The sequence below is a fragment of the Clytia hemisphaerica genome, unplaced genomic scaffold (genome assembly GCF_902728285.1).
Source record: "Clytia hemisphaerica strain Z4C2 unplaced genomic scaffold, Clytia hemisphaerica genome assembly, whole genome shotgun sequence".
Classification (NCBI taxonomy): domain Eukaryota; kingdom Metazoa; phylum Cnidaria; class Hydrozoa; order Leptothecata; family Clytiidae; genus Clytia; species Clytia hemisphaerica.
The window spans coordinates 33,490-44,773 of NW_027104374.1; the positions used below are offsets into that span (position 1 = coordinate 33,490).

The 11,284-nt window shown below is 35.0% G+C and overlaps 1 protein-coding gene across 1 annotated transcript; it reads left to right on the plus strand.

Annotated features, from left to right (window-relative positions):
- Positions 1 to 1,258: 1,258 nt before the first annotated feature.
- On the plus strand, positions 1,259 to 10,687 carry LOC136818804 (reticulophagy regulator 3-like). The gene is made up of 9 exons (XM_067075041.1): positions 1,259 to 1,572; positions 5,344 to 5,453; positions 6,225 to 6,258; positions 6,888 to 6,996; positions 7,164 to 7,248; positions 7,977 to 8,123; positions 8,264 to 8,416; positions 9,426 to 9,593; positions 10,211 to 10,687. The coding sequence occupies exons 1-9, from the start codon at positions 1,373 to 1,375 to the stop codon at positions 10,495 to 10,497; spliced, it is 1,293 nt and encodes a 430-aa protein (XP_066931142.1). The 5' UTR covers positions 1,259 to 1,372; the 3' UTR covers positions 10,498 to 10,687.
- The last annotated feature ends 597 nt before the right edge of the window (positions 10,688 to 11,284 follow it).

Consider the following 11,284-nt stretch of genomic DNA (forward strand, 5'->3'; position numbering starts at 1 on the left):
AAACCTTAAGACCTTATTAATTGGAATACTTCTCACGGGTTTAATTTTAGCGCTTTTCGCGGTTTGTCATGTACATTAATTTTTGTTACCGAAATCTAACGCAACCGTTACCTACCTATTTATGATACTCTACTTTTATGCAAAAAAATCAGAAAAATTTTTACCTACGTTGTTATTTATGGGTAAAAATGTCAGCGGAAAGTGACGAAAATTTTGAAGGGTTGACGAAATTTTTCCCCAACAAAATTTATTCCCAACATTTCATCACCTGACCAAAACATTTTTTACCCGATTTTTTTACTCCCGACCAAAAACTTTTACTATTTTTCCCCCAACCAAACTTCAAATCCAAATTTTTTACACCTTTATTAACCGAAATTAGTGTTTTATAAACGTCGAATTACAAGATCTATTTTCGAGCTAAGTGAAGAAAACCATTTCATTTGGACAGTTTAGTCATGTGAAAGTGACTAACTAAATTGTAAATTTGGTTGGGGAAAAGTGACGAATTTGAAATTTTGGTCGGGAGAAAGTGAAGCCTCTAGGTGACGATTTTTTTCCCTGACGAAATAAAACTTCGACATTTTTTCCCCAATAAATAAAAGGTATTAAATATTGAGCATAATATCGGTTCTGTCAACTTGAATTGTTTGTGGATTGACATCTATGTGATGTGCAAAAAAATAATCTGGTCTGAACAAAAGTCAAATCCAAAAACAAATCCAGGAAGTATGAAAACGAAAGTTGTAAGTAAGTGTGTGGCCCGGGAGGAATCAGGCCAAAAAGTTTTTCTTTTTTCAAATTTTTTTCAGACGGTGGACTTTTGGTGTAAGCATGCACGGAATCAGGCTCTCCCAAAAAAAAAGATCAGTTTTTTCTGAAGTGAATTTAATTTTTTCTCTAAATTGATATTTTTTCTAAATTTTTTTTTTCTAAAATTAAATATTTTTTCTTGATGGCACTTCTCGGCTTCCATAATAACGATAGTATCTTGTGAAAAAGATAGTATTGTTTCAATTAAGATAATGTTTTTTTGAGAAAATAGTGTCGCGAACTGAAAGATAGTGTCGCGAACTGAAAGATAGTGTCGCGAACTGAAAGATAGTGTCGCGAACTGAAAGATAGTGCCGCGAAATGAAAGATAGTGCCGCGGAATGAAAGATAGTGCCACGAAATGAAAGATAGTGCCGCGAAATGAAAGATAGTGTCGCGAAATGAAAGATAGTATTTATTTCCGCTTTGGCGCGCCATAGTCTTGGCCCAATTTTGGCTGTCGTTAGGTGACATGTACTAACCAGAAAATAATTGCTTATGAAAAAAGAGTTATTTTAAGTGGAAAAAGTATGTTTTGTGTCATTGTATAGTCTCAGTAATGTTTAAAAGATTGATAAGTTGGCTTAGAAGCCACGGAACTTCCACCAGTGAAGAATCTGAACTTGACCAAAAGAAAAACTTTATCAAAAACAAAATACAAGAAATTGGCGTGACCTGGAAGGATATTGAAAATGTATTTTTCTGGAATTCACCCTGGCTATCATTTACAATTTATGGGGGTTTTCTTTGCATCTTTTGGTGAGTATCACTTTTGTTTTATAACTACTAACGTGAAGTCGGGTAACTTGCATCAGTGGAGGGAAACTTGCATAGCCATCAAATGACTGACCAATCAAAGCAGCAAAATTTCAAAACAAATGAACTATGCAGCTCCGCTCGCAGCTCTACTATACCATTTTTGTTTTGATTTAACTTCGTCATTCATTTGGTGGCTATGCGGCATGTTAGCCTCCACTGTACTACTGCACTGATGCAAGTTTACCTGACTTCATGGTACATAACTGGAATGAAACAAAACAGAGAAAACAGATTTGCAAGGACAACAGAGACTGACAGAGTGAGGGTGGGACAAAGACGTCCCCTACATAATACCACACCCCAGTCTGGAAAGGAGGGAAATGTTACGCTGCGCTGCTGCTGGAGCTGCACCAACTTAACTGGGAAAAGTTGAAGGCGGGGCAGCAGATCTCAAACCTCAAATCTACGCCGGAGATATCCAGCGCACAAGCCACAATTTCCAGACTGGTACCACACCCTCCTGTCCTTTTTATTTATCTATATGTATGTCAGTTTGTACCGCAATTCACCCTATCGGAAAGTTCACATCTTCAAAATGTTACTGGGCATAACATTGGGAGAGGTAAAGTTAAGGACACAATTATTCGATTTTGGCAGTTACATCAAAATGCCTCGAAAATGTCAATATGAAAATTGCGTAATCAGAGAACGTATGTCTCGCTCATTATAAAAAGGCCGAGACAAACTTTCAATAATTGGATTGTAACATCGAGTTAAGTCTCTTTTGTTAAGTCACCAGGGGGTAAATAAAACAGACCTTGATACATTTATCGTTCGTTTCAACTTGACCATTTGTTTAAAACTCAGCCTCCTAAATATTTGGGGTGGGTAAAATATGTACAAAGAAATTCATACTTTTCCAACCCGGCCAATCTTAAAAAAAAAAGCGAACAATAAAATGTAATTACCCTTTCCAAATAAACCTCTTCGGTGGCGAGCGTAGTCTACTCTGACGTAATTGTAAAATTTATGTAATGGGAGTTTGACATAGTAATGTAATGTTGTTTGGGGAATTATAAAGTTCTCTGGGATTTCGATTGCATTTATTCAGGTTGATTTTTTATGACTTTTAATGGTACTTTTTCTAACGAGTTTGATTACTCTGTTCTCACACTTATGTCTTTTTTTTTTTCGCGTCCTTTTCCGTGATTACTTTTATTTATATTTTTAAAGAAAGGTAAGAAGGCATATTGATGTAACTGTTTGGCGGGGGGGGGTCACAATGGGGTCAGGTCAGTACCAGACGATGTCAACTGTTTACTGTTTAAACAGTGATCAAACTGAGAAATTCCGGTAAAGTTTGATTCGTTTGATTTATATATTCAATGTGTTCAAAACCTTTATTTGGCCAATCGTTATGCTTCTACAAGTATGGGACCCAGTTGGAAATCAGTCGTTAACATACCGTAAGTTGGTCTAATATCGACATCCCTCGTCTAATTCCGACACCCTTCTTTAGTGACAGGAATAATATGAAAGCTTGAATCACTGATTGAAAAAGAATTATTCCTCTCTGACCACTAAGCAAAGAACAACAGTTTCAGCTTTTCTATCAATTTTAGCTCATAAAAAGGGTGTCAAAATTAGAGGAGGGATGTCGACATTAGAACAAGCTACGGTATATACCAACTAGAATGTGTCAAGAGAAAATCTTAAGTCGTAAACGAACATTGGAAAAGAGACGACAAATCAACCGGTTATCAACACTGTACCAATTCCGCCACGGTCTTAAGAATAGACTTATTACTATATATACATACATTTGATACTATTTTTTAAGCATAAATTCATTTTAAAATCTTTGCTGGTCACAACTACCTCATAATTCTTTAAATATAAACTATTTTTGTGTTAGGAAATTTTAATCTCGATGATAAGTTTGATAAAATTTGACTTGTCACCATCAGAAAGAAGAAAGGGTAACTTAAATTTCAAGTTAGGCGACAATCACAAATATCTTCATTTTGCGTCCTTGTTGGGTCTAAAAATTGAGTCAGTTGATCGGTCGTAAAAATTTTCGGATTTTCTTACCTCCATCATCCATTTTTGGAGTGTATTTTTGAAGAAAGAAAATTGCCAGCCAGCCAGCAGGCAAAACGACCGCGTGTTATGGGTGGTTTCAAATTATGACCTTTGAACACTGTGATCTTCAACCCAAAATGGCGCATGTAATGATAAACAAAGTCAAAATGCCGCGAATGCACTAGAAATCGCTTGCAAAAAATCAGCAATAATAAAATTTTTGAAAGAAGGAAACGTCATCGACAAAAAAAGTGCGACAAATTTACTGACTCACTGACTCAATTCTACTCAATTTTGGAGAGTCGGTCGGGCAACGCAAATGGAAGATATTTGTGATTGCCGCCTCATCACTTTAAAATTTGCTAAAGAAAAATTAAATAAAAAAAATTCGAAGGAATTCTCTTTTGAATAGGCGTCATTTTTGTAGAAAAATGTGCCACAGTCAGTTTTTTTGAAACACCTGGTATAGGTGTGAAGTAAACCACATTTTTTTTTGAAAAAAGGAAAGACTGATGTAAAAATTTTCAACTGAAAATTTGCACATAAAAAGTGTATTTCATTCCCCCTTACTCTTTTAGAGTATATAATTTGAATTTTAATTATTCAAATTCTAATTTTAGATTTTAAATTTTAATTAATTTAAATTTTACAGTATGATAATCCACTAGACTGATCTTTCCAACCAGGTATGGTTCATTATAGTGTGATTATTAAAAGATTGAGAAATCAAAGTCAATAAAAAATTTACTTTCATTCTATAAAAACCTCTACAGGATCCTGAATCTTTATGAAAAGTTTTTTGGTTATACCATTGCCCTGAGCTATTGGTCAAAAAGTAGGACAATAAAAAATTATACTCAAACTATAATACTTACTCTTATTAAACGTTCATTGGTATTTTGATTCGAATTTGAATGTCAATCTCATAATAGATCATTCATCCTGCACATACCATGCTCTGCTCTAAAGGGATGTGGCAAAGTGATGTTTTGGCCTGGTTGTTCAGCCATAACAATCGAAACCGCATTGTTTTTTGCTTGAAAACGAAAGTGAAAGTGACCAGTGACTGGGTCTAATGTTTATGTTTATGTTTATGTTTATGTTTGGCTTTTGATTTTGGTGCGATTATTATGCTTTTAGCCAATCACCATACCTAAAAGCCCATTTGATATTTATCTCAAATCTGGATGAAAAAGATCAAAGCAGTGCACCAACCTGAACAGATTCTCTTATGGACATGGATTACCCAGGCCATTTTTCATGCCCTTTTAGCGTCCGATGCCCCTCCTAAAATCACTAAAATTTTGGTAAAAGCAGCCTTTTTAGCAGAAAAACACAAGAAAAAGCGCCCTTTTCGGCCACCAACAGACGCTGCCCTGCCTTTCTAAAATATGGCCTGTTACCTTTAGAGTAAATATGTGCCAAGCGTAGAGTATCAGAATCTGCTCAGAGATTACTTTCAAACTTTTCAATAAAAAGGCTAGAGAATAACGGGATAGGGGTTGATTTGAATAAGGGTCAGGTGCCTCTGCTCTGATTTGTCTCCAAGTTTATCTCCAACCTTTTTTCCCAGAATTTTTTTCGAGTATTTTTTACCTTTTTTGACCATTATTTTAGTGGTAACCCTCTTGTTATGCTATGGTACAGCTGGTTATCGTGTGACTTTTATTCTTATATTTATAATTTCAGGAAATTCATTTCGTATGAATTGCAAAGAATTGGTTTGTTGATATTATTGTTTACTGGGCTGATCATATTCCAAGAGTTGAGAAAGCTTATTTATTCCTATCTTGAGGAGAGTAAGTAAAATTATAATCTTATTTCAAATGTATTCATGGCAAATCAGGACCTTAAAGCTAACTCTGTAACCTTGGGACTGAGGCCGATAAGAATAAGTGTTATACAGTATTGTAGGTATATATGATTATAAGCAATAACTGATACATCTGTATAAAGAATTGGAAACACCTGGTGTGCAGAGCTCCAGCCCTACTTGCAGAAGTCTGCTTGTTGAGTTTTAAGTAATTTTCCTACTCACAATGGTAATGCCATTCAGTTTTCTATTTAATTTAGTCGTCTATATTGCTAAACTTTCCAACGTTGGAAATTTTCTGAGAGAAACCTTGAAAATTACTTAAAAACCTTGTGATCTTGGCAACATTCTTTTGTCTTGTTATGGCTCAACAGCCATTACAGCATTTGGTATTGTGTTTTATATAGATGTGATAAAAAGAAATGGCATTTTACAATTGCGAGTTTTTACAATAGTATTTTCAGACAACTTTTCTAATTTGATATAGTGAATATATAATGAAATAATACAGATGCTAAGAAGGAGTTGCCCTGTTTTTGACCTTTTCAAATTGCAATAAAACATGATTATGTGAATTATTCTGTGCTTATTATTGGAATTGAATTTAAACTCTTACTAAATGTTTATTATGTTTTTCAACAAGAGGAACTAATAAAGTTAAAGCTTGAATTTAATTATTTTATTAAATTATGGAACTATGCATTCTTTTGTGCGAATTCTAACGGCTTTAATTTCATTTTTTTTACTTCGTTCAAAGGGTCCTTCATCAAAATCATCCCAGAGAATAAAAGGTATAAACTTCTTTATGAGTTTCAGGTATACACTTTTCCAGTTGTCTTCGGTTATTTCCAAGATAAATGATCGAAAAGGCTTTCTCTGCAAAAAGTAATATATATTACTGCTTCTTTTACTAAGAAAACAAGAAAACATACCCATATTATAAAGTTTTTTCAGGAAATGTCTCATTTATTGGAATGTTTGGACCTCTCGTTTGTCTGCTACCAGTTTTCCTCCAGATTGGCTTATTAGGTTTTAGTGATTTTTGCGCAAAGTTGCGAATACCCAAATTGTGACGAAGTCCGATTTTCATTAGTTTTTTTAGTAAACTAATGATTTTTGACAGTCTCTATATCAGGAAGTCTGATTAAAATCCAGCTTGTTAGACTTGAAAACTCCCTCCCGAGTCTTCAGCAAATTCTTCAAATTTAATTCAACTTGCTGCTCTTTTTCAATTTCATCCATGTACAGCAAGTTTCTTTTTCTTGCAAGAAATTTTTATGAGCCTGGATGTGCTTTTTTGATAAAAAAACGCTTAACGGAAACCTTTCCTTTCGAAAGTCATAAAGATGTAAAATTGCAAAGCAAAATTTGTCGGTACGGTAGTATAATATTGTTGATTTTTAATTTTGTTCCTCACCAGCCTTGGTTTCAGCTTGGAAGATGTGGTTTGTGTTGCAGCAGAAACATGGCTTACAACTGAAGCACACTTTATGTACTTGATGCAACTTAAGGAGCGAAAAGATATTACAGTATGTTTATTATTTAAAAGCTATTAAACCAGCTGTCAATAACGACTGTGAGATAAGGCGTGATGTTGTGGGTCAAGAAACTTGAGATGAAATTTTGTTTACTGAAACTAAAAAACATCAAAATCTTTCGGTCAATTTTTAAACAGATCTTTCTCCTTCCATTTCAGTTATGTTTTTATCTTGCTGTTTACTTGGGTGCTTTTGGTATTATTATTGGATACATTCCTGTATCTGAAATCTTATTTTTGTTAGGTAAGTTAAAACTATTAATATTAATAGTCAGCCATACTAACTTTACTAACTATACTTTACTAAGTAGCATTCTTCTGAGATTAAAACATTTAAAGAAGTCACACCATGAATCTGTTGGTTGAGAATTCGAAACGAGTTTTACCAAAATTTGTTGTCTTGGCCATCTCTAAACAAATATTTCAATGAAATAATTACCTAGTTCATCAGATGGCAACAAATACAAATTGACATCATCGTTATCGTTTTCAATAATGTTAATGCCGATGGTAGACCCCCATTTTCTTCCTCTATATATTTCACTGACTCATAAATTTACTTAGTCAGGACTTGGCACACCTTGAGATTTTAATCATCATCATCACCATCATCGTTTGACTTACGGCCGGTCTCCACTTGCACGCGCTGCGATCGCACCAATGGGCCAATGGAATTGCTTCATTTTTCTTTTGACCAATAGCGTGGTAGCTTTGCTCGAGAAAATGCTATCGCAGCGCGCGCAACCACTTGCGCGACGCGAGACTGGCCTTTACGTTGGAAAATTTGAACAGCCTTCCCTCCACAAACCTCAATCTTGCATAACCGAGGTTTTAATGTGGAGCACGTCTTCTGTTATCTGGAAAAATAAGCAAATCCAATCGGGTTCTGAGTTCGGAGTAGATGGGTTTGTTTTCATTACATAAAACCTAGTACTCATAAGTATACGAGAATGTATTCTCTCTATTTTGTAGGTACATTTCTTTATTTCTACCCGGTCTGCAGTTACCTTGGTATTATTGAGAAATTATTTGAGCGCTTGGAGAGAATCATTCAACCCATTGCACTCCAATGGTGCAACACAGAGACAAAACGAACTAGAAATAAAAAGTTTGATAATGGTGAGTAATCTTCTACTAATTTTGATCTTTTGATCTTTTAAGTCCATTCCAGTCGTTTTACTTCGTTTCCCAAATACGAGAATATGGGTCTAAAGATTTCTTTGTGAATTTGTGAATTTTTTACTTCTTTCATTTTTCAGTTGTACCGCAACGCAAGAGCACAGCTGATGCTGAGGAAGACGAATTTTTACCACGTGATCACTCTCAACCAACAGAAACGCGCCAAGAGATCATGGAAACTACAGACGATTCAATGGATGAGTTTGATTTGAGAGGAAAACTACATTTAAAAGGTTTTTCCAACAGCTTACACTTTTCACGTTGATGTCCTTTTATCCATATAGAGGTTTTTTAAAGTAGGTCGTTAAAGATATAATTGTATCCGCGGTGGGAAGACCAAGCTTCTACCAAGGATTCAGAGTTTTTCATCGATTTTTTAGCCATAATGTAGTTCCTGACCGCTTGAATTGAATTAAGCCGAGTAAAGGATCCAACTTCAACTTTTAATTGGGATTAGAACAATGTCAACTCAATATCTCCCACCTGGTCAGCTTGTTTTGAATTTCGAGATTGGTATTTTTTACCAATCGCGTCAATAAATTGGGGTATTGGTTTCGAAAAGTGTATGAGACGTCACCCAGCTGAACGACTGTAGATTGCCCATCGATATTGATCACAAGTTAATCTATTGATTGCGTTTACTAACAAGCTAGATATTCAATTGACATTGATTAGAAAGGTACTGGGTAACATGAACACGTCACGCCCTTTATGATCGAAAGTTCCGCCCCTCAATCTTTTGAAAGAAATGAATACCTTACGGACCCTTCTTACGCCGGTCATTAATACGTTTTTGTTTGACCTGTGGCGGAAATTCTATGTAAAAAAGGTCAAAATTTTGAGTAGCATTGATTCTTTCATTTATTTTATTCTATATAACAGGATCAAGGTGCGATTAGGATAAGAAAATTATTAATTCTAAGCCCAAACTTACGCAATGGTTCTTCACTTATTTTAAGAGCTGGTGTTAACTTAGGGGCCGGCGTGGAAAAGGGCCGATAAGGCCACTGACCTTTGCCTACCGACAAACGGCTCTACATCACTAGTGGGCAAGCGAAATAAGAACTAGCGCTCTCTCCACAGGTACCAATTTAAAAAAAACTCCGATCATGATATTTTGCTTGGCCGGCATTGAGTAACTTGGTCCAGGGATATACAAAGGTCAGTGGATAAGACGAGGCATTTTGATTGTTGCAAACTGATCGCTGTTATCTAGATTTAAATTGTTTACTCATTTCTTAGAGCGTCGACGTTTTTCTGATTTTGATGAAGATTCATTCCTTCCATATTCATCACAAAATGAATTCCCTTCCATGTCTCAATTTGATTCGATGATGGAACCTCTAGATGATGAATTCCATGCAGGATTGGATTTCCAAAATGTAACAGCTAGATCCAACAATGACTTTGGTAAGAACTGCCTAATCAATCTTATTTACATCCAATATATTTTTAAAATTCGATATCTATGTTATAATACGTTTAAATCCCAACTCTCCCATTCTTGCATGAAGAATGTTCACTAGCGATTTTTAAGCATCCGGCAATTATTTTTCACGCCTTTTCTGTATTGATTTTTCCATTGGTCAATTTATAGCCCCAAAATGAAAGCCCTGAAACTATAATTTTTCCTTTGTTAGCACAAAAATACTTCAGATGGTGATAAAAGCATGAAATTTGGCACCGATGATTCTTAGAGGGTTTAAAACTTATTCTAAACAATAACACCAAATTTTGCCACCTGGCCAAACGTAATCAGGAGGCTGGGCAAAAAATTATTCTTTTGTAAATATTCAAAATCTGATGGTTCCAGTGGAAAGAGCATGAAATGCTGATGAAAATCGAGGTATAAAACATGCCTTAAAAATCTTCCTATCAAAAGTTATGAAGGTTTATAAGCCTTTCCAGGCAAAATCCCGTAATAACGGAACTAGTTGACCAAATTTGGTGTTTTATTAACTTTTAGTAAAATAGGAAATGAGACCCCTAGCTTCATGGTCAAATATCTATTTTGTATTTTTCTATAGGGATACCAGACAGCTATCTACATAACGAGAAAAACAACGGGAATAATGATACTTTACGACTGGATGACACCGACGAAGATATCAAGGATTTACCGATCGAAGAAACAGATGGCTCATCAACTCGATTCGCAAATATCGCAAGACAAGAATCACCACAACACGAAAGTAATATCGGATTCGAGTTTGTCGATAAAGAAGATTTACATGATGTCACTGATGAAGAAATTAATGAACAGAATGCCGGTCAAGGTCAAAAAGGAATCGTGTCCAATATGCTCGGATATTGATTGGTTAAATTGCCTGAGTTTGTTTAGCATTTTGTGGAGGGGGAGGCTATTATTATGCGTTCAGTTTCTTTTGCACTATCACTCATTGCTGACAAATTATAATCTTACTCAATATCGTTCCCATTGTATTTCCAATGCTTACTGATGACGCCAGATAATACCGGAGAATACACTGGGGACGAGGGTTGGGTATCAATCTCATAGTTTTTACTTCTATTTTTTTTATTCTGAATCTTCAATTACAATTGTTTATCGAAAACCGAACTTTAGGATAACGCTAAATGCTCTTTTTATATTGCGAAAACAAGTTATATCATTATCATGAAATCGATAGGTAATAGTTATCGTACAGTCGTGAGTACAATATGAGAAATATTTTACTAGTTTTGAGATTTTTTTGTAAGATATTTTCTGAGCCTTTAGGCGAAGAAAATATACGGAAAAAATTCGGAACGAGTTAAATATTTCCATATTGTACAAGCAAAGGTCTTATAACTGGTTTATCGGTGATCCAAAAAATGCACTTTTTGTGTTGGAAAAAAGCGCCGGGCACTTTTGTAGCAAAGTGACGTTAGATTGCTGCTACTGCTACACTGCAACAACATCTTTTCGTCAATTTACAAGGCTCGGAAAATATTATGCAAAAAAATCTCGGAACTCGTAAAATATTTCAAAGCTCAAAACAAAAAAATATGAAAATATTTTGTTCGAAAATCAATCGAATGTTTTTATTGAAGTTAAAAGTTATTTTAAAACAAATGATGATTATCATCTAAACAAACCATTT

Excerpts from the sequence above, each read along its gene's own strand:
- LOC136818804 (XM_067075041.1), top strand. The coding sequence starts at position 1,373 with ATGTTTAAAAGATTGATAAGTTGGCTTAGAAGCCACGGAACTTCCACC. Across the intron at positions 5,454-6,224 it reads TTATTCCTATCTTGAGGAGA|GGTCCTTCATCAAAATCATC; the intron begins GTAAGTAAAATT and ends CTTCGTTCAAAG. Across the intron at positions 8,417-9,425 it reads AGGAAAACTACATTTAAAAG|AGCGTCGACGTTTTTCTGAT; the intron begins GTTTTTCCAACA and ends CTCATTTCTTAG.